Here is a 22646-nt window from a genome sequence, read left to right on the forward strand (position 1 = left end):
TATATCATTCTACTTGATATATTATATGTTATTTTTATCAATCTATAAACTTTAATTAATTTTAGTTTTAAGCTTTGAGGCTTATGCCTCACCTTTTTTGGGCCATTACGTCTTAACTACGCCTTTAACCTTTTAAAACCTTGACAGAGTGATTGAGGAGATATTTAAAAAAAGTGTTTTAAAAGAAAACATAGATTAATTAATAACTATAATTTTTGAGAGGTTTTCGGGGAGGGAGAGAGATATTTATAAGTAATTGGGAAGTGAGAACTAATAGGAGCAAGGAAAACCTTGCTGATGTAGCTTAATGAAAATGCTAACAAGGGTGATAGGAATAATAGGAGAGAATGAACGAGTGAAATGAAAAAGGGATAAGGGAAGGAGAGAGTTTAGGAAAAGTCAGGATTAGGGTAATGGAGCAAGAGAGGGCTTTTGATGTGGTCTCTCTCTCTCTCTATATGCCAGTTGATTTGGTTAATTGGATTTTTTGGATTTTAGTTGGATTTTTCGCTTTTCAGTTTTCGTGAGCACCCCTAACAACAGCCAGCGTTGATGCATATGCCATTTAAATAATAAAAAATTCAGAAATTCTCTCCTGGAGAGAATACATGCCAAAAGAATTTTAAACCATGCTTCCTATAAACAAAAATTTGCTTCGCATGGCAGGGGTTGTTTCATCCCGATCTCCAAAAAGGATGCCTGGGATTCTTTCCAAGTAAAAACTCTGAAATCATGTAATCCAGTGGAAACATTTCTTCATGAATTTAACATACATACATAGGATATGTTTTCAATGAATGGGTGGATGCTATGCGAACAGAGTTTTTAGTCATCCGGCGTCTATAAACAGTCCATATCATCATCTAATTATATTCCGCCGTCTTCAGTCACTCCCATGAATGGTTGGCAGCCTTACTCTTTAAATACAAGGAATGTTATTAATTTATTATTACAACATCAATCAACTTCATTACATAAGGAAAGTCTCACTGTATATACAACTAACATCTAACATCTGATAAAACCAAATAGGTAGACATGACTCATGAGCCAGTAAGTACAACAACACTGTTTTCTTTCTGCTAAGTGAGAGAAAACATGGCAGATGTAAACTATTTATTATGATATTTAAGCCATTGTCTCAATCCATGCAAGCTCCGTAAACTATTTTGTTTTGAGTTCAGATTTGGTCCTCACAGGCTTTTATAGCCGTTTTTTATGGAGACATATTCCCAATGCACGGCTGCAAGGGACTACGACGACAGTGTGAAGATGGTCTTGTGGGGACCAAATTCGATTTCCCTTGTTTTAGAGTTCAAATCTGAACAGTAGTTGTGATGTTTTCCAAAAAAACGTGTATCAGGGTTCGTTCTAACGACCTTTATTAGTATAGGTGGGGATTTGCATATGCCTATGTATAAAGTAGCTTCTTCAAATGGTTCATTCCCCAAGGATTGCCATGTTTGATGGAGAATACTTCATTTTAATTTCAAAAACTTCGATCTAAACAAGAACAATCTTAACTCAGGAACTCCCAGAAGATGACTTCTTTTCCAAGTATCCAATGACTCTCCCAAATAGTTCATTCCCCAAGAGTTGTCAGGTTTGATGAAGAATGCCTTGTTTCAATTCCTCCAATTCCAAGAGCTTCAATGTGAACAAGAGCAATTAGATTCAGAACTCCCAGAAGCTAACATATAACTTCTTTCCCAAGTATCCACAGGCTCTGCCTGTGCATGGGGAACATGACGAGGATGTTTCTCTCTTTTATCTCCTTTTAACTGCTTCATCGCATGCTTAAGGGCAGGCATCAAGGCCTCTATGCATTCAGTTGCCGCATTAGGATTACCGGGCATGTTGATTATCTAAATCAGTAAAAAAGAGATCAAATTAAGAGTAGAAATTTACCAGTATCAAGAGATCATATTTCATCATGTTGTAATCACAAAGATGAGAATGATCCGAAAAATTCTTTTGGACCATTATGAAAACTGCCCAAAATTGTCCGTACTTTAATGCCTAACCAATTAATATTACATTGATTTGGTTATATCATCTAATCATCTAACTTCATCATAAGAATCCAAGCCTTGATTTGCCCCTACGTCTTCTTCTAACCCTTCAATTTGTAATAGATAACTTCTTTCTATTGGTGCTGTAAATAGTCAGATCTCCATGTGACAAAACCATCACTTTTTTTTTTTTTTTTGTAACAGTGAAAACCATTTTAATTTACTTTCTCTCATTTTATCACCTATTGAGCCACTCCTATGTTTGCATTTCTAATTATATCCCTTCTACTTTTCCCATTCATCCATCTTAAAATTTCCATTTCTACTACAGTTGGGCATGTTTCTTGACTACATAAGATTCTGGATAAGGGCAGCCCAGTGCACAAGGCTCCCACCAATGGCAGGGTCTGGAAAGGGGCAGATGTACGCAGCCTTACCCCCACACATACAGAGAGGCTGTTCCAAAAGATTTGAACCCTGGTCACTCAGATCGCAATGGATCAACCCAACTGTTGCACCAAGATCCACCCTCATAGCATAAGATTCTGGATGCACGCCTCTATCTTTCCCATTTTGATTTGATTCTGCGGGCAGCTTCTTATTATTATTTTTTTTTGATAAATGGGCAGCTTCTTAATTTCTCTCTCCTTTATCATGGATTATTGAATAAAGGTAACGGAAAGGTCATGTTGAGATATCTCTTGGTTTCCAGTTGTAAGTTTACCCTGATTTTAATGATTATTATTCTTATTATTAAACTTACATTACATATATTCTATATTGGCCTTATTTTAAAACCTATTGTGCCTAAGGTATTTGTCTCTGAGTCTAATTTTGTATTTAATCCTTCTATAGTTTCACCACTTAATACCATGCCATCAAAAAAAACATATACCAAAGGGCCTCCTAAATATGCTTAGTCAATTCATCCGTGACTAATGCAAACAACCAAGGGCTCAATGTTGAGCTTTGGTGAAGTATCATTGTAAATGGAAATTCTAATGTTGAGCTTTGGTTGTTGTACCCACATATGTTCTTGATTAGGTCTGCATACCAATTTGGTACTCACTTTCTAAAATCCACCATATTATCTCTATCATTTTCCAAAACCCACCATATTATATGCTTTTTAGATCAATGAATACTACATGAAGATCTCCCTTTCTCTGAACTTTTTTATCAATTGTTTCTACGGAAAGATGGTTTCCATGGTATATCTTCCAGGCATAGAAGTGAATTGGTTTTCGAATATACTTGTTTCATGTCGTGGCCTCTCTCTCTCCCCCCCCCCCCCCCCCCCCCCCAAAGAGCTCTTTCTCTATTCATTTGGCATGTTCTCTGTTTTAAATAGTTTAGTTAGCCATAATAGGTCTATCTCTCCCACTTCAGAAACTCTAATTTAATGAAGGTACCCTCCTCCACTAGCATACAAGTTTTTCATTTAGTAATTTTTCAAAATAGATTGTCCATCTTTCCTTGATTTCCTTATCTTTTTATCAAGGTTCTTTGGCCTTCCACTTTGATGCATTTCACATGATTTAGATCTCTGCCTTTCCTTTTCTTTTCTTTCTTTCATCTTAGTAAGTTTATAAATTGCATTTATCCCTTTCTGTGCTGAGTTTTAACTTCCTTCTTTTTGTGTTTTATATTCTTACAAGTTTTCTACATTTTTAGTTTTTTTTTCCAATCTTTGTGACATGCTTGTTTTGCTTTGATTATATTTTGTACCTTTTCTGTTCCACCATCAATTTCGTTTGGACCATTTCATTTCTTTTAGATTCTCTAATTGGATCCATGTAAGATATGTATGCTTAATCCTAAACAGATTGGATTTAGATCTGATGAAATTTCAAATTTATGATGTATCAGGTAAAATTCATACCAATTCAAAATTGACCCCCTTAAACTCATAACTACAAATATAAGATGGAAGTATGGGGCAACTTCGGCAAAGAAACTGAGTATATGGCTTATCCAGAACTGGATTGGGCATTAAAGTCCTTCACATGGCAGAAGACCTGACAAAGCATGCTTGATAGCTGAGAAGAAATAAAACAAGATTGCCCTTACCAATGTTGATCCTCTTATTCCAGCTGCAGAGCGTGACAACATAGCAAATGGAGTCACCTATTTCTCATTATAGAAAGATCAAGTCTTCAGTATTAGGAACAAAAGGAATCACGAAGCAAATAAATAAGGAACTATGATGGCAGGAAGATGTAACAATCCTCTTGTTACCCCAAGAAACAATGCCATGAGTGTATGCGTATGATCAGTCATAATTAATTTTATTAGTAATTGATAAAACATTTCTTTGATAGATCAATAATCAAGTAAATATTTACAGCATGATTTTCTTTACATCCATTACGATGGCTAGCCACAGTTAGTCTTCTTACAGTCACTATACATGAACAGTCTCCACCTTTGATATATTACTCCCTAAAACAAGTTTGTCTGATTTACCCCTTTTTTTTGAAGGATAAAAAGATTTTTCATTAAACTGAAAAAGACAGTACATCTCATAACCAATGGTTGCCAAGTTGACAAACCAGATACATATTAGAAATCAAACTGAAAAAGAGTCATTATTACAAGGATGCAAATCAAGAGTGCTCCAAAAACCCTTTTTAGCTAGCCCATCAGTCAGGAGTGTATATATTTAAAATCTAAGTAACCTAACTGTTGAGTGGGAGCTGGAACAGGAGGAACAAAATTGAGAAGTGTTGCACTTTAGGAGCGAGTATGGAGTGTGTCTCCATTTACATGCTCAGCTTTCATTTGCATACCCTACCTTGTAACAAGTGTAATCTCATTCAGCCCAACAAAATGCCCAGTTATAACATCTTTTGAGTTAGTTATCTCCATTTAAACTTTCTTAAAAAAAGGGAAGATGAAAAGAGCAGAGAGAAAACTTGCCAACCTCTCTCTCTCTCTCTGTTACCAATCAGTGTATGTGCGGGTTACTCCCTCCCTCCCTCTCCCTCTATCTCTCTAGGGCCTGGGGGTGCTTGGCACATAACCAATCTTGTAAAGATACATTTAATCCTTTTTCAAAATCAATAGGGCCTGGGGGTGCTCAGCCCCATCTTTTCCCCTTTTTGTTATGTTTCTCTTTTAACTTATCTGTTAGTATATATGCTTGTAGCTTCTCTAGTTGCTAATAATTTTTTACATGCAATTGCTATATTAAGTACTTATCACCTTATAGTGCTGTATTTGACATATTGGAGTTAATAGATTTAAAATGCTACCATCTTTTATATCTGATGATTTACCATGTAGAGGAAAATTAATGTTATTAGTAAGGAGCACTTTTTCCAATTTATATGAATGCTAATTGGAATATATAATTAGGAAAGTAACCTACAACTTAGTTCTTTCTAAAATTCTATTGTCTAGGTGTTCCATTGTCTAGGTGATCACCTATGGGAAGTCCATAAAAAGAGGCTTGTCATTGATATTTCTTGTTTCAAACATCCACCTATAATAATTTTTACATTCTCTTGTTTCTTCTTTCAAACATCTGCCTATAATAATTGTCATTCATGGACATCCCTATGGAAAAGTGCCCATCCCTATAGAATCTTTAAAGGTCAAACCAATCCATCCTGTTAGAATGTTCAAGTCAGGGGTATTTTGGTCATTCTGGTGTATCTTATTGTAAGTGAAATGTCTATTGTATCTGAGTTTAAGTTATGTGTCCCATCTTCTATGAGGGACAAAATTGTCTTTCTTGTAACTCAAGTTTTTTCATGAACAAAAGTCAAGTGGGTCGGCTAGGAGAGTGACTTTTAAACATCCTCTCTTCTAGTCTGGCCGAACACTCTTCTCCTCTCCTTCTTCTTCTTTCTCTTTTCTTTCTTCTTCTGTACTTTGACCTAAAAACAACTAGGGTTTATTCACATGGCATCAGAGCATTAAGGTCTGGTGTTCGTTGTCTTGCTGCTGTCTTCTTCCTGGGTTCGCCGCCAGCTTCACAGTAGGTTTCATCATCCTACAGCTGATCTGATTGAAGACTCGATAAAGGGATGAAAAGGAGTTGTCGTTTTGAGGGCCTGGAGGTGAGAATGCCTCTGGCCGGTGCTGTGGTGGTCGTTGAAGTGGTATACTAGACCCTCTATTCAGTGTACGAAGAGGGCTGGTCATATACAGGTATGGACACTGCTGTCGTGTGTTCAAAAATGGACTGTGAATGCTGATTTTTTTTGTGCTTCGAAAGTTAGTTGTTGTGGTGTTGGGTGAAACTGATACACATATCAGTCATGTTTTTTTTTTTTTTGTGTTTTCTTGCTCACATGTGTGCTGAAAGAAGAGTGGTACACTGCTGATGTCCACGACAGCAGTGGTGTGGTGTTGATTGTGTTGTGGTGGCTGACATATCTATGTTTTTAAATGCTTAAAAGTGAACCCCTAGACCTTGTGTAATCAGTTCTGCAGTATGCAGAACAAGTGTTCAATGAAATGACTGAGTAATTTCAGTAGTGGTGTGTTGGTGGTACATGGTCCTACAGTGTGCAGTCCAAGTGTTTGATGTGTTGACTGAATGATATCAGCTTTAGAGTGTAGTGTGTAATGTGCAGTGGAAGAAAGTGGGTTGGTGGTATTGTAAGTGAGATAAGTCTTGTGACAAGTGTGAGATTGTGGTATATATTCAGAGGAGACATAATTGAGATGGCTTCAACTGTAGTTGGGAATGACAACAAAATAGGCATCATGCTCTCTTCAGATTATCTAAGTGTTCAAATGACATCCATCAAGTTGAATGGTGAGAACTATGTACCATGGGCAAAATCTGTGGAGGTGTTCTTGAAGGCCAAGAGGAAAGTAAAACATGTGAGGGAGGAGAAACCTTCCTCTGATTCTCCTGGGTTCAATGATTGGGAACAAGATGATGCACAGATAATGACATGGCTTTGGAACAGCATGGAACCAAAGATTAGTGTGAACTTCATGTTCCTAGATACAGCCAAAGAGATCTGGGATCATGCTAAAAAGTTGTACTTTGGACAAGACAACACAACTAGGGTATATCAGTTATACCAAGAGTACTTCATTTTGAAGCAAGGAAGTCAAAGCTTAGAAGAGTATCATGCAGGTTTGAGAAACATCCGCAATGAGCTAAATGTGTATCACCCTCTAACATTAGATGTCCGGATCCAACAACAACAACGTGAACAACTTGATGTGACTAGGTTTCTTGTGGGCTTGAAGGCTGATTATGAGCCAGTCAGAGCACAAATATTGGGGGGATCAGCTCTCCCCTCACTTGAAGAAGTTTTTGCCCGTCTTAAGAGGACATCCATTGAGCCAATGGAACATTCTTCCTTCTCTGATAGATCTGGTTTGGTAGTGACTAGAGGGAGTAGTCGTGGAAGTAGAAGTGGTGGTGGCAGCAGTGGTCCTCCAAGCAACTGTGGTGGACACATGTTTAACCGGGCCAGTGGCCGGACTGGAGGTCATGAGTCAGGGGGAGGCCGTGGAAAAGGAAGGGTTAAGGCTCAGAGAAAATGTACACATTGTGGCTTAAAGGGGCACACAGTTAATTTCTGCTATGATTTGCGTGGTCCACCCAACACTTGGGCTAACCATGTTACATCTAAGAGTAGTAGCACAATTACTGAAAGCCAGCAAACTGCACCAACCCCCTCCACACCCACTTGTGCTTCCGAGCAGGAAATGGTGAGTGTACCACGGGCAATATATGAGCAGTTCCTTCAAACATCTCAGCAGAACACAGCTACACTTGCCCATTCAGGTATGACTTGTTTAGTTTCCAAAGCCTCACCCTGGATCATTGATTCTGACGCCTCGAACCATATGTCTGGGACTCCTGATGTATTTTCTTCCCTTTCTCACATCTCCACATCTCAGACAGTTACACTTACTAATGGTTCTATATCTCCTATTTGTGGTGTTGGTGATGTTGATCTCTCCTCATTGTCTTTAGCATCTGTTTTATATGTTCCTAAGTTCCCTTTTAACCTTATGTCTATTAGTAGATTAACCAAGTCCCTTAATTGTTCTGTAACCTTCTATCCTTCTTGTGTGTTTCAGGATCTCAAGATGGGGATGAAGATTGGTGGAGGGCATGAAGCCGGTGGTTTGTATTACCTTGATGGTGGTGGCCCTCCAGTGGCTTTTTAGTCGTCTCTTACTCCTCTCCAATGGCACTGCAGACTTGGTGATCCCTCTCTCAAGGCTTTGAAGCTGCTAGTTCCTTCCTTGAGTCATCTTTCATCATTAGATTGTGAGTCATGTCAGTTGGGAAAACATCATCGAGTCTCATTTAGTCCAAGAACTGATAGTCGTGTCTCAAGTCCTTTTGCTTTAGTTCATTCTGATGTATGGGGTCCAGTTAAAGTGGTGTCATGCAATGGGTTTAAGTATTTTGTAATCTTTGTTGATGACTTTTCAAGGATGACATGGATCTATCTTATGAAAGACCGTAGTGAATTGTTCTCTATTTTTCAGAAATTTCATGCTGAAATATGCATTCAGTTTGGTGTTCATATGAAAATACTTCGCTCCGATAATGCCAAAAAATACATCTCATCATCATTTCAGCAATACCTAGAACATCATGGAATAATTCATCAAACTTCTTGTGCCTACACCCCGCAACAAAACGGTGTAGCTGAACGGAAAAATAGACATCTTCTTGAAACTGCTCGGTCCTTGATGATCAATATGCATGTCCCAAAGCACTTTTGGAGTGATGTTGTTCTTACATCCTGTTTTTTAATAAATCGGATGCCCATGTCAATCCTTGGAAGTCAATCCCCTTTCTCCGTGTTGTTCCCCACTTTGTCTCCCTTTCCTCTCACCCCAAGAGTCTTTGACTGTGTTTGTTTTGTTCAACACTTGGGGCCTGAAGTAGACAAGCTAGATGCTCGGGCTTAGAAGTGTATTTTTCTTGGCTACTCAAGGACTCAGAAAGGGTACAAGTGTTATAACCCTAAGTTTCATAAATCGTTTGTGTGCCCTGATGTCACCTTCTTTGAGTCAGTTCCTTTTTTCTCCAATGCCGGGGTCTCTTCTTCTCCCTCTGTGGTTCCTCTTCATGTTCTGGTTGTGGACCCCCTTCCCGTAGCTCCCACTCCTACTGCAGATGCACATCATATGCCAGTTACTAAAGTGACAACAATGTAATTGACTGACTGAAAAAATTCTTACAAGACCACTTCAATACGAAAGATCTAGGGAAGCTAAAGTATTTCTTAGGAATAGAAGTTGCGAAGTCAAAACAATGGATCAACCTATGTCAGAGAAAATATGTTCTTGATCTACTTGAAGAAACAGGGTTGTTAGGTGCTAAACCAGCAGAGACTCCTATGGAACTCAATGCCAAGTTAAGTGTGGATGCAGGTGAAGAGTTTGATGAACCTGGAAGATACAAAAGGTTGGTGGGAAAGTTGAACTACCTGACCATTACCCGACCAGATATATCATTTACTGTGAGTGTGGTGAGTCAGTTTATGCAACATCCCTGGGTTCCTCACTGGGAAGATGTTCTGAGAATTGTTAAGTACCTAAAGGGTGCTCCAGGTCGTGGTTTGTTATACCAAAAAGGAGGACCTCTTGAGATAGTAGGGTACATAGATGCTGATTGGGCTGGCTCTATATGAAGGGATAGGAAATCCATCACATGGACGCCCAAAGATTGCAGAATAAGGGGGCGAATTTCAAAAATTTTTTCTCTCCCTTCAACTGGGAATCAAATTCCCTATTTAGAAAATCATATTTTCAAGGATCATTCTTGAACCATAAACTGAATCAGATCTGAACCAAAAGGAGTAGGGAGAGATAATACCTGATACAGAGAAGTAGTATCTCCCAATGGAGGTATTCACGCCCAAGGAAGGATCCAAAATCTGCTCCCACTGAAGATGGCGCAGTGCAGGGTGGAGCAGAATCAGTAGTGTTCTTCCAAAAGAACTTGATCCTTCTCAAGAATCACCTGGACGGCTTGTGAATACAACTCCCACCAATCTTTTCTCCAAAAGATTGGAATCAAGATCCAATCTTGATTTATCCCAAGAACTGGAGATCGAACTGCTGTAGGCGGAGGCTGCAGGAAGGAGGCGGCAAGAGAGTATTTGCAGGGAGCAGAATTCTCTCTTCTGTGATTTCAGCTCTGAAGACAATGCTATCTATTGCTTGTGATTGTGTGTCTAAAGGCTGCCGCCCCCTCTTCCTTTTATAGACTTAAAGGGATCAGCTCCTAATCCCATTAGGAGTTGCTAACCCAAATCATATTTAGATTAGAAGTCCCTTTAAGATAAGGGATATCTGCAGATTAGATCAGCCATCTCCTAATCTAATTAGGAAGTTTCCAGATCTAAATCTTATTTAGATCTTGGACTCTCTAAATGGATAGGGTGTGGGCCCAATCCTATCAGCTGATCCATCTCAGAATTCGACCCTTAAGTGACTAATCAAATTAGCCCAGTTCGAAATGGGCTTAAGGCCCATTTAAGGTTATGTATTCATTTAGCCTTCCAAACTGTTGCCCAGTTGGGCTTCCTTGTATGGCATGGGACCCAAACATTGATCTACACATCAGCCACATGGGTTCAGCCCAGCCTTTGTTACAAGGCCTGGCCGAATACACTTATATGGACAGTGCACCCCCTGGAACCCATCAAATGGCTCTATGGGCCCAACACTTACCCTAAGTGGTCATTGGGCCAAGCCACCTTGTAACACCCAGGGACTGTGGACAGATGCAAGATTAGCCCATCAGGTATTATCCTCAATGGTCTTACACTTAACCTCTCAGCCCATAATGATCATACACTGCCCGACAAGAGAGGACCTCTCCCTCGGCTGCAAGGAACAGTGTTGCACTCTCTCTAGTATGGATCCCGGGAATTAAAACCTTTTTCAAATCATTTCGAAACCATAAATATATATATATATATATATATACTTTTACATCTCATATAAAATATATTTTGCAAAACAAATTTCAACGATTGAAATAAGCCGCCGGTAGTCTTGGTTTCCATCAGTGAGAGTGCATCCCCGATCATTACCTTTGTCCAACAAAGGGGCTGATCCTGTCACTATGATCACCCACTCAGATGAATTCTCAGACTGTCCCAACATACCCAGGTTTTGACCCCCGCTAAGGATCTCACTGAATGGTACATCAAAGACAGCCCAATCCGACACCTAGTGCAGTATCATAGTCGAGTCCATGGGTTGGGTGTAACTTTCCAGTTTTGCCCATCAATCTCCAAGGTCCAGGGCAATACTGGAAATCTGGTCCAGTTCAAAGATTCAATTAATCCTACATTGTATGTGCCTAGGGTCTCACCCTGGTAGCTGAGACAAGCCACCCCAACCGACTTGGTGACACCACAATGTCAGCCTTGTCAGGATAGGTCTCCCCAGACCGACCCACTGGCTGTGAACATTCTAAACTAACACGAGTCTCATTAAGTGTCCAGTTTAAGGGTATTACACAGAAACATACCAAGGGAACATGAATCAAATATGTACTTTTAATCATTTACAATAAGCTCATAAAGTACATCATTTTGATTGAAGCTAAGGGTACATAGATGCTGATTGGGCTGGCTCTATATCAGACAAAAGGTCAACCATAGGGTATTGTACCTTCCTGGGTGGCAATCTTGTAACTTGGAAGAGCAAGAAGCAAACAGTGGTGGCAAGAAGTAGTGCGGAAGCAGAGTACAGGGCTATGGCCCATACCACATGTGAACTAGTATGGCTAAAGAACCTACTACAGGAGATGGGTTTCTCAATTGACAAACCCATGAAACTATACTGTGATAACCAAGCTGTTGTTCACATCTCATCCAATCCTATCTTCCATGAAAAAACTAAACATATTGAGGTGGATTGTCACTTTGTGAGAGAGAAAGTGATAAGTGGGGTAATAACTACATCTCATGTGAGCTCAAGAAATCAATGGGCAGATATCTTCACAAAAGGATTGTCTCGGGGAAGAATAGATTACATTTGTAACAAGCTGTGACTATATGATATATACTCTCCAGCTTGAGGGGGAGTGTTAGAATGCTCGAGTCAGGGGTATTTTGGTCATTCTAGTGTATCTTATTGTAAGTGAAATGTCTATTGTATCTGAGTTTAAGTTATGTGTCCCATCTTCTATGAGGGACAAAGTTGTCTTTCTTGTAACTCAAGTTTTTTCACGAATAAAAGTCAAGTGGGTTGGCTAGGAGAGTGACTTTTGAACATCCTCTCTTCTAGTCTGGCCGAACACTCTTCTCCTCTCCTTCTTTCTCTTTTCTTTCTTCTTCTCTACTTTGACCCAGAAACAACAAGGGTTAATTCACACATCCCAAGGCCCAAATATTTCACAATAAGTAGTCATTAGCTTGTCATTGACATTCCACATCTATACCATTACCAATGTTAGTCCTAGCTATCTAGGGTCTTGGGAGGGGTGGACTGAGTACATACCTAACCTTCATCCATGCCTCTGTCACTTAATCCCTTTGATGATGTAAAAAACTTTTAGGAGGAGATGCACATGGGGGAAAGGGGTTCTTGGAGAACAAGAGATGGTAAAGAGCATCAACAGGGCGAGAAAAGGAAATGGAAAAGAAGTCCTAAGTCTGCAAAAATTTTAAATTCTTCTTAGATCTTTTCCTTTCTATCGTTGTTTTCATCTGGCAATTGGGCTGCCATTGGGACTGAAGTGGATCTTTTGTAATCTTTTGGGATTTTCTTGTTGAAATCCTTATGGAGTTCTGCTTTCTAACTTGCCCCCTCTTTCTTTGTTTCCCTCTCCCTATTTTAGATGTATAGTTGAATTGTTTACTTGGGGTTAGGGATTTGTTCTTGCAGTAGGTACTTCCAGGAAGCCTTCTCTTTCCCCTCTTTGGCCTTCTCTCTCCTCGATGGAACCTCTGTATACAGTTTCTGTAAAACATGTTTTTTTTTGATAAATGAGTATGATTTTATTAAACCAGCAAATAAGAGTTACATGTAGCCCATGGAAAGGTACGAGATGTGACTGTTGAGAAATATAGAGGGAGGAAAAAAGAAGATTTTCTTTATTGATAATTCAAAACACATTGAGCATACACCTTAAATAAGAAAAGATAGGAGAGACAAACTCCTAGAATTTCTCTCAATTAGGGATTGACTAAATCTTTCCCTTAATCCTAGGATCTGACTTTCCTAAATTTATTCAAATCTCAAATCATATCTTTCTTAATTTGCCACAAATCCCGCCTTTCTTAATTTGCCAATACTCCCCCTCAAGTTCGTGCAAAGATATCTATCATGCCCAACTTGCTAACTTGAAGTTCAAATGGCTGTCTCAACAAGCCCTTAGTTAAAATATCTGCAACTTGCTGTGGTTGGTACAAACGGAGTGCAGATTATTCCTTCTTCAAGCTTCTCCTTTATAAAGTGTCTGTCAATGTCAACATGTTTAGTCCTGTCATGTAAAACCGGATTATGAGCAATGCTGATAGCTGCCTTGTTATCACAATACAGTTTCATAGGAAAGCTCACTGGTATCTTGAGATTTGCTAGCACCCTCTTTAGCCAAAGAACCTCACACACTCCTTGAGCCATTGATCTGAATTCAGCCTCAGCATACTTCTAGCAACTAGACTTTGCTTATTGCTTCTCCAAGTAACTAATTGCCCCAAAGAAATGTGCAGTACCCCGAAGTTGACCTTCTATCAATGATCGAGCCTGCCCAGTCTACATCTGTATACACCTCAACCCCTCTCATCTCATTTTTCTTGAAGAGTCCTTTTCTTGGTGTGCCTTTTAGGTACTTAAGAATTCGATACACAGCTTCAAGATGTTCTTCGTACGGGGAGTGCATAAATTGACTCACCATGCTCACGGCGAAGGCAATATCAGGACGTGTATGTGACAAGTAAATCAATCTTCCTACCAGCCTTTGGTATCTTCCTGTATCTACTGGAACCCCATCTTTAACTTCTCCAAGTTTAGTATTAACTTCTATCGGAGTGTCTAAAGGTTTGCATCCACTCATTCCAGTTTCTTTCAAGAGATCTAAAATATATTTTCGTTGCGAAACCACAATGCCCTTCTTCGATCTTGCCACTTCCATTCCAAGAAAGTACCTTAGCTAGCCTAAGTCTTTAATCTCGAATTCCTTGGCTAGGCTCTGCTTTAGTCTGCTCATCTCTTCAATATCATCTCCAGTCAAGATTATGTCATCAACATAGACAATCAGAACCGAAACCTTGTCTTTGGTGGATCTTTTTGTGAAAAAAGTATGATCAGATTGTCCTTGACTATATCATTGACTTTTGACGAACCTCGTGAATCTTTCAAACCAGGCTTTGGGAGACTGTTTAAGTCCATATAGAGATTTTTTTAGCTTGCATACCTTAGTTCCAAACTTCTCAGTGAAACCAGGTGGAGGCTCCATATATACTTCTTCCAAGTCTCCATTTAAAAAGGCATTCTTCACATCCAGCTGATTTAGTGGCCAATCGCGATTGGCTGCAACAGATAAGAGTATTCGAACTGTATTTAGCTTTGCCACTGGAGAAAAGGTCTCAGAGTAGTCTACTCCATATGTCTGAGTAAAGCCTTTCGCTACTAGGCGAGCCTTGTATCTCTCCAAGGATCCATCTGAGTTGTACTTTAGAGTGAACACCCATTTACAACCGATAACTGTCTTTCCATCCGGTAGGTCCACTTTCTCCCAAGTAGCATTTTTTTCCAAAGCTCTCATCTCCTCAAAAACAACTTCTTTCCACTCAGGAACATTTAGAGCCTCTTGGATACTGTTAGGAATGGATACACTAGACACTTGTGAAATAAAGGTACAATATGAAGGTGAAATATTTTTGTAAGATACAAAATTTGACAGAGGATGTTTTGTACAAGACCTAACACCCTTCCTGAGAGCAATGGGAAGATCAAGCTGACTGGAAGAATTGGAATTACATGGAGGAATATTTTCAGGGATTTTTGGAGAATTATCATGAGTTTCATGATCCAACCTTAGATCAGATTCTTGTTGATGCTGCGGAGTGGTGCCTCTCCTTTTCTGTGCTAGATATTCCCTTGAATATACAAGGCCTTTATACTGTTTCACACGCATCTCTATTGTTTCAGCTTTTTCATTTTGAGATGGCATCACCAAAGGTTGTTCATTTTCAATATTTAATTCATTTGTTTCCACTAATTTTGTATTTCCTGCCTCGCTTTCTTTCGGTGACTGGTTGTGAGGAACATCATTATGGACAAATTCAAACATTAAATAAGAACCATCTAAAAAACCATCTTCACTAGTGTTGCTCTCCCCTTGAAGATGGGAGTTGCTGTAGTAAGAGGTTTCTTCAAAGAATGTGACATCCATAGTCACAAACATCATTTTCAAAACTGGATCAAAGCATTTGTACCCTCTTTGATTAGTGGGATAACCTACAAAAATACATTTATGTGCTTTTGGATCAAGTTTTGAACGTTTAGGATCATGGTTATGAACAAAGGCCACACTTCCAAAAATTTTTAAGGGAATGTTTGTCACTAGCCGAGAGTTTGGAAAACAGTCAATGAAAACCTGTATGGGTGTTTTAAAATCCAAAATTCGTGTAGGCATTCTGTTAATCAAATAAGTGGCTGTTAAAACGGCTTCTTCCCAAAGATACTTAGGAACCTTAGTTTGAAAACTTGGGGCTCTAACAACTTCAAGGAGATGTTTGTTTTTCCTTTCAGCCACCTCATTTTGTTGAGGTGTATTATTACAAGAATTTGGTGTACAATTCCTTTATCAGCAAAAAAATTCCCTAACACATTGTTAAAAAATTCCTTTCCATTATCACTTCGAAAAATTTTAATCCGAGTCTGAAATTGTGTTTGAACCATGTTATAGAAATTTTTGAACACAATTTCAGCATCAGATTTCTCTTTTAAAAGGAAATCCCAAGTTACCCTAGTATGATCATCAATAAAAGTAATGAACCAACGTTTTCCAGAAAGAGTTGTTACTCTAGAAGGGCCCCAAACATCACTGTGAATCATGGTAAATGGTTTTGATTTTTTATATGGTTGAGACTGAGAAACAACACGATGATGTTTTGCTAATTCACAAGATTCACACTTGAAAACTGAATGATTTTTATCCATGAATAACTTGAGAAATAGATGCTTTAAATATTGAAAGCTAGGATGACCTAATCGATAATGCCATAACAAAACTTCACTGTCACTAGAAACAGAGATAGAGCTGAAACAAGTCTGTCGGTCTTGCCTTCCAAAGGTAGATCCTTTATTAAAGAGGTAGAGACCACCATCTTGTTTAGCACCCCCAATCATCTTCCCCGAGGTTAAATCCTGAAATTCACAACAAGACCAAAAATTAACTCGACAATTATGATCAAGGGTAAGTTTGCTGACTGATAAGAGATTGTATGATAGGTTAGGAACATGCAGAACATCTTTGAGGTTTAGAGAAGGAGAAATAGGTATAGTTCCTTTCCCAGCAACAGTAGCAAAGGAACCATCTGCAATCTTAACCTTTTGATTCCCTGCACAGGGTGTATATGAAGAAAAGAATTGCGAAGTGCCGGTCATATGATCAGTGGCACCTGAATCTAGTATCCAGGAGCCACTAGATTTGGTACAAGCAATGGCTGCAGTGAAGAAATTACCTGACTGAGCTAGAGAACAGGATGGGTTAGAGTTTCTTAACGAGCTAGAGAAAAGGAAGAGACTCTAAGGATGACTACTGCCCTGGATCTGAGTTGTTGTCACTGCCTGATTTTTTCTTCCAACCCGCCGGTTTCCCGTGCAGCTTCCAGCATGTTTCCCGAGTATGCCATGGCTTTCTACAATGATCACACCAAGGCCTCTGCTTTCCTCCTCGTTTCTCTCCGTCTAAGTCTGCACCTCGGGCCACAAGAGTGGACCCTTCATTCTCTGTTTTTGTTTCACTAACATTCATTAACATCACTTGCCGCCGTGTTTCTTCTCTACGCACTTTTGAAAAAACCTCTCTTATAGTAGGCAAGGGCTTTCGTCCTAAGATACGTCCCCGAACCTCATCGAGTTCTTTGTTCAAACCAGCCAAGAAGACAAAATCCCGGCCTCTTTCTATCTTCTTTTTGTACCGAGCACTGTCACTAGGACTTTTCCCATTCTTCTTCTTCAAATAAATCCAACTCCTACCAAACAGCCATCATCTCATTATAATAGGCTACTACTTCACGTTCACCTTGCTGCAACTTCCACATTCGGGTATTCAGTTCGAACAATTGTGAATGATTGTCCAAATCTGAATAGGTTTCCCTAACAGCTTCCCACATATTGCGAGCCGTCGGCAGAAACATGAATGGTTTTCCAACCACCGGATCCATAGAGTTGATCAACCAGGCAGTAACCATAGAGTTTTCAGAACGTCATTGCCTGTACTTTGGATCATCAGTTGCTGGTGGTTTCACTTCGCCATTCAAGTAGCCGAGTTTCCCTTTGCCATCAATCATCAACCGCACGGACTGAGACCACTCAAGATAATTTTTTCCATTCAGTTTGTGAATGGTAATTTGAAGGGAATTCCAGAAAGAGAAATAGCCGCAGGCTGAATACCTCCCTCCAAAGACATCACACCACTGGTAGCGTCCAAAGATGCTGAACCTAAGCCAACCATGGTGGCCTTAAAATTCATGATTGAACCCTATGGCTCTGATACCATGTTGAGAAATATAGAGGGAGAAAAGAAGAGATTTTCTTTATTGATAATTCAAAACATATTGAGCATACACCTTAAATAAGAAAAGATAGGAGAGACAAACTCCTAGAATTTCTCTCAATCAGGGATTGACTAAATCTTTCTCTTAATCCTAGGATCTGATTTTCCTAAATTTATTTAAATCTAATCTTTCCTAAATTTATTCAAATCTCAAATCATATCTTTCTTAATTTGCCGACAGTGACCTTTCCTTTAAAACTAGTTACAGAATTATAAGTACAAAAGAAATTACACAAAAGCCCAAAATAAAGTAGCCCGAAGAACCCCTTGTTTTGCAAGTGAATCAGCCATTGAGTTTGCTGATCTGCCTACCCACTGAGCTCTGATCAGGGCACTTTTGTAATTTTCCTTTCTTTTTATTATGAGTTGGGTCACCCTAATATATATGCTAATAGCTGGAGCCACCAGCTACAAGTTTGAATCCATTTTCTTTGTCTCTCTTCCCTCTTCTCTCTTTCTCCTCTCCTGTTCTCCTTCTCTGATATCTCTTGCCTGGAAACATGGTATCAGAGCAGGTCTTCTGAGATTAGAAGCCGTGAGATCTCTCTCTTCTCTCAGTACCTTTTTTTTTTTTTCAGTTTCTTCTTACTGCAGATTGAACCTGTCAAGGATGCATTGGACTCATCTGAAGTTTTCTATTCCCTTTCTTCCCTTCTCTCTTGGTAGTGTGCCAAGAAACAAATTAAAGAGAGGGAAGTTTGATGCCGTGAAGGTTCTTCCACCTGTTTTCTGTGGATTGCGTGGTCCATTTCTGTACCCAGGTAAGGGAGTTATGGAGGTCTGAATGACTTGTAAGTGCAGTGAGTTTCGGTTCTCAGTCTTGTGGATCGTGTGATCCATTTCTGTGCCCAAATAGCTGGGTGATATAGGTCAAAATAACCTGTAACTAAAACAGTGGTTGATTATAATTCTTGGAAACAAAAAAAAAATGTGGCTGAACCAGGGACTGAACTGTGTCTGAATTGGGGATTGAACTGTAGCTGAACCGGGGACTGAATTGTGTCTGAACTGAATTGGGGATTGAACTGGGGACTGAACTGTGACTGAACTGGGGTCTGAACTGGATGAACTGAAATTGAACAGTGGCTGAACGCTTTTTTAACAGAACTATCCTTTAACATGTCATCTGAGGATTCTATCCTGCCTAGCGGGCCCTCCAGTCAAAGTGGAATGAGTGAGGGTTTTGACATGAGTTTTCCCATGGCCGTGATACCTTTTGATGGTCTTAACTACCTAGAATGGTCAAGGGGAATGCAATTATACATAACAGCCAGGGGGAAGGTAGGCTATATTAATGGTAAAACAAAAGAACCAAAATCCTAGGGGGTGGAGCATGATAGGTGGGATCAGGAAAACAGCATGGTAATGTCATGGCTGTTACTTTCTACGTTGCCTCCAATTAGGAAGACCTTCATGTGGGCTGAAACAGCTGTTGAGATTTGGGAGCAGGCAAAATCTACCTATTCAAAGCAACGTCATTATGCCAAAATATACAAGTTGCAAGCTGCCTCCTCTACTTGTAAGCAGGGGGAGAGGACCCTCTCAGCCTATTATTCAGATTTGACCTCAATCTGGAAAGAACTAAATCACTATCAGAACATTGACTGGAAGTGTGATGCTGATAATAAGGCCTACAAGTCTTAGGTTTCCCAACAACGGGTGTTTGCCTTCCTCTTGGGGCTGAACTCTGTATATGAGTCCCTCAGAGTTCAGATATTAGGAAGTAAAGATCTTCCTTCAGTACAAGAAGTGTATGCTCTAGTTCAATCTGAAGAGAGCAGGTGGAGTGTGATGAATAGCTCCAAGGGGGAGCAGATTGCCTTAGTGTCTAAAGGGAGTATGGGTGTAGGAGGCAGTAATTCCTTTAAGAAAGGTGAATTCCAGAAGAGAGCGGATGATAAAGATGAGTTATGGTGTACTCACTGCTAGAAGGCCAGGCATACTCGAGATACTTGTTGGGACCTCCATGGAAAGCCAAAGTGGGCCTAGGAGTTGAGTAAGAAATCAGATCAAAATAAGAAGCCGGGACAGCAGAGTCAGAAAAAGTTTAATGCAGCAAACTTGGCCTCTCAGGAGTCTCAGTCATCTACTACTATTCACCAGGACCACCCATCCGTTGCCGATCCCCAGGAAGATATCATTAATTCCTTCCGTGACCACTTGGATCTGTATGGGAGGGCAATCCGCTAGATGGATTCTACTTCTCCTGCCTCGACTTCTTTTGCATCTACTTTAGGTAATGGTAATCCTGCCACAACCTTCCATGTGTCTTTCCATTCATCTAACTCCCCTTGGATAATTGACTCTGGAACCTCAAACCATATGACGGGAAAGTCAAATTGTTTCCAATCCTATAAACTTTTATCTGGTAGGGACAAAGTGAGATTAGCTGATGGTTCTTTTTCCACAATAGCTGGTCAAGGAACCATAACCCTTACATGTTCTGAAATTAACTATAAGTTTGTTTTCTGTTAGTAGCATTACAAACTCTTTAAACTGTTAAGTGACCTTTTTCCCTTCTTCTTGTGTTCTATAGGATTTGGACTCGGGGAAGACGATTAGTAGAGGTTGTATGGTGGATGGTCTCTACATGCTGGAGAGCAAAGCTAGTCTTGCGGTCATTGAGTCTACGAGTCAGTCTAGTATGAGCCAAGTTTACTTATGGCATAGTCGTTTGGGTCATTTATCATTTGAGTCGTTAAAGGTCTTACTTCCAGATTTATTTAAATCAGCGTCAGTGTCTGAGTTCAAATGTCAAACTTGTCAGATGAGCAAACATTGTAGAAATCATTTTTCTTCATGAAATAATAAATCCAATTTTCCTATCCATATTGTTTATTTTGATGTTTGGGGCCCTATTACTTTACCATCTAAGCTTGCTTATAAATATTTCATTACTTTTATTGATGACTATTCCAGATATACATGAGTGTACCTCATGCGGTCCAGAGATGAAGTACCAAAGATTGTAAAAGATTTTCAACACATGATATTCACCCAATTTCAGACAGAGATCCAAATTTTCCAGTCTGACAATGCCAAAGAATACTTCCACTATGATCTCATGGAGTTCTTTGCTTCGTGTAGGTCTATCCATCGTACTTCTTGTGCCAAAACTCCTCAACAAAATGGTGTTGCAGAAAGAAAAAAACTGCCATCTACTTGAAGTGGCTCATGGGTTACTCATCCATATGAGTGTTCCAAAATGTTTTTGGTTGGATGTTGTGTTATGTGCTACTTACCTCATCAACTGTATGCCATCTCGGGTGTTAGGGTACAAGGCCCCTCATCAGCTCCTATTCCCCAAAGCTCCCATCTTTTCTATTTCCATTCGTGTATTTGGTTGTCATTGTTTTGTTCAAAACTTGTCTCCTACCCGTGGTAAACTTGACCCTTATGCTCTTTCTTGTGTTTTCTTGGGCTACCCTTCTTCTCAAAAGGGTTATCGTTGTTTCGATCCCATCTCTCAGAAATACTATGTTTCTATGGATGTGTCTTTCTTTGAGGGTGATCCCTTCTTCTCGGTTTCTCCTCAGGGGGAGAATAGGGTGGAGGAGAAACAACTTCAAGTACTACCTCCCCAACCTAACCCTCCATTCCATGTCTTTCTCCATCGCTGCAAGGACCTACCGAGTTCAAAAGCTGTGGAGCAACTTGAAACTATACCACCACCATCATCAGATTCACCGGGGACAGATCACATTCTACCAGGTACTATTATGCCCGTTGACATTCCTGATCCTATCGCTATTGATTCTTCCTCTGCCAATGACCTTGACATCCCTATTGCACAAAGGAAGGGAGTTAGGTCTTGTACCACCAAACATCCTATCTCCCACTTTATCTCATATGAGAACATCTCATCATCCTTTCGTGCTTTTCTCTCTTCCATTGACAATATTCCTATCCCCAAAAATGTGGCAGAAGCTCTTTTAGTACCTGAATGGACAGATGCAATGAAAGAAGAGATGGGTGCCTAAAATAAAAATGGTACATGGGAATTAGCGGATCTCCCTGTGGAAAAGGAACCGGTAGGGTGCAAGTGGGTTTTTAAAGTAAAGCACAGGGCTGATGGTGCAGTAGAAAGGTATAAAGCTCGGTTGGTGGTGAAAGGGTTTACTTAGGTGTATGGAGTGGACTATGCAGAGACATTTGCTCCGGTTGCTAAGATGAATTCTATCAGAGTTCTCTTTTCTCTTGCTACTAACCTTGATTGGGATCTCCACCAGTTAGATATTAAAAATGCCTTTTTGAATGGTGATCTTGAAGAAGAAGAAGTGTACATGGTGCAACCTCCTAGCTTCTATGCCCAAGATCAAAAAGAAAAAGGTGTGCAGGTTAAAGAAGTCCTTGTACGGACTAAAACGGTCACCGAGAGCTTGGTTCAGCAAGTTTCACCTAGTTGTACAACATATTGGTTATAAACAATGTCAAACTAATCATACACTATTTGTGAAAAAAGGAGAAGGGAAAATTGCAGCCTTGATAGTGTATGTTGATGACATAGTGATCACAAGTGACTGAAAGGTGGAAATTCAGAGACTAAAGGAGTTCCTAGCCACTCAATTTGAGGTGAAGGATCTAGGTCCCTTGAAGTATTTTCTTGGAATTGAAGTGGCCCGTTCGAAAAAGGGGATATTCATTTCTCAAAGAAAATACACCCTAGATTTATTACAAGATACAGGAAAGCTTGGAGTCAAGCCTGCTGACTCCCCCATTGATCCAAACCACAGATTAGGTGATTGTCAAGGTGAGACTATCAAGGATGTGAAACAATTCCAGAGACTTGTGGGTAGACTATTATATTTGTCTATGACACGGCCAGACATTGCTTATGCTGTGAGTGTCCTTAGCCAATTCATGCATACTCCTAAGACTACTCACTTAGA

The 22646-nt window shown here is 39.8% G+C and overlaps 1 protein-coding gene across 2 annotated transcripts in view; it reads right to left on the reverse strand.

Moving 5' to 3' along the window:
• Positions 1 to 918: 918 nt before the first annotated feature.
• Positions 919 to 22646, reverse strand: part of B73 (molybdopterin biosynthesis CNX1 protein / molybdenum cofactor biosynthesis enzyme CNX1 (CNX1)) — a 145633-nt gene continuing 123905 nt past the window's right edge. Inside the window, exons 12-14 of one of the 2 annotated variants that reach the window (XR_016104660.1) lie at positions 16261 to 16343; positions 4083 to 4139; positions 919 to 1865 (exon numbers count right to left, since the gene is read on the reverse strand). Coding sequence is in view for 1 of the 2 variants with exons in the window: in XM_088962871.1 (XP_088818997.1) it covers positions 1650 to 1865; positions 4083 to 4139 (273 nt within the window). In the remaining variant the exon portion in view is untranslated. The remainder of the gene's footprint in view (positions 1866 to 4082; positions 4140 to 16260; positions 16344 to 22646) is intronic. The other variant, XM_088962871.1, reaches the window with a different exon arrangement.

Source organism: Nelumbo lutea, chromosome 1 (genome assembly GCF_056320005.1).
Source record: "Nelumbo lutea isolate HS-2025 chromosome 1, American lotus-T2T, whole genome shotgun sequence".
Taxonomy (NCBI): Eukaryota; Viridiplantae; Streptophyta; class Magnoliopsida; order Proteales; family Nelumbonaceae; genus Nelumbo; species Nelumbo lutea.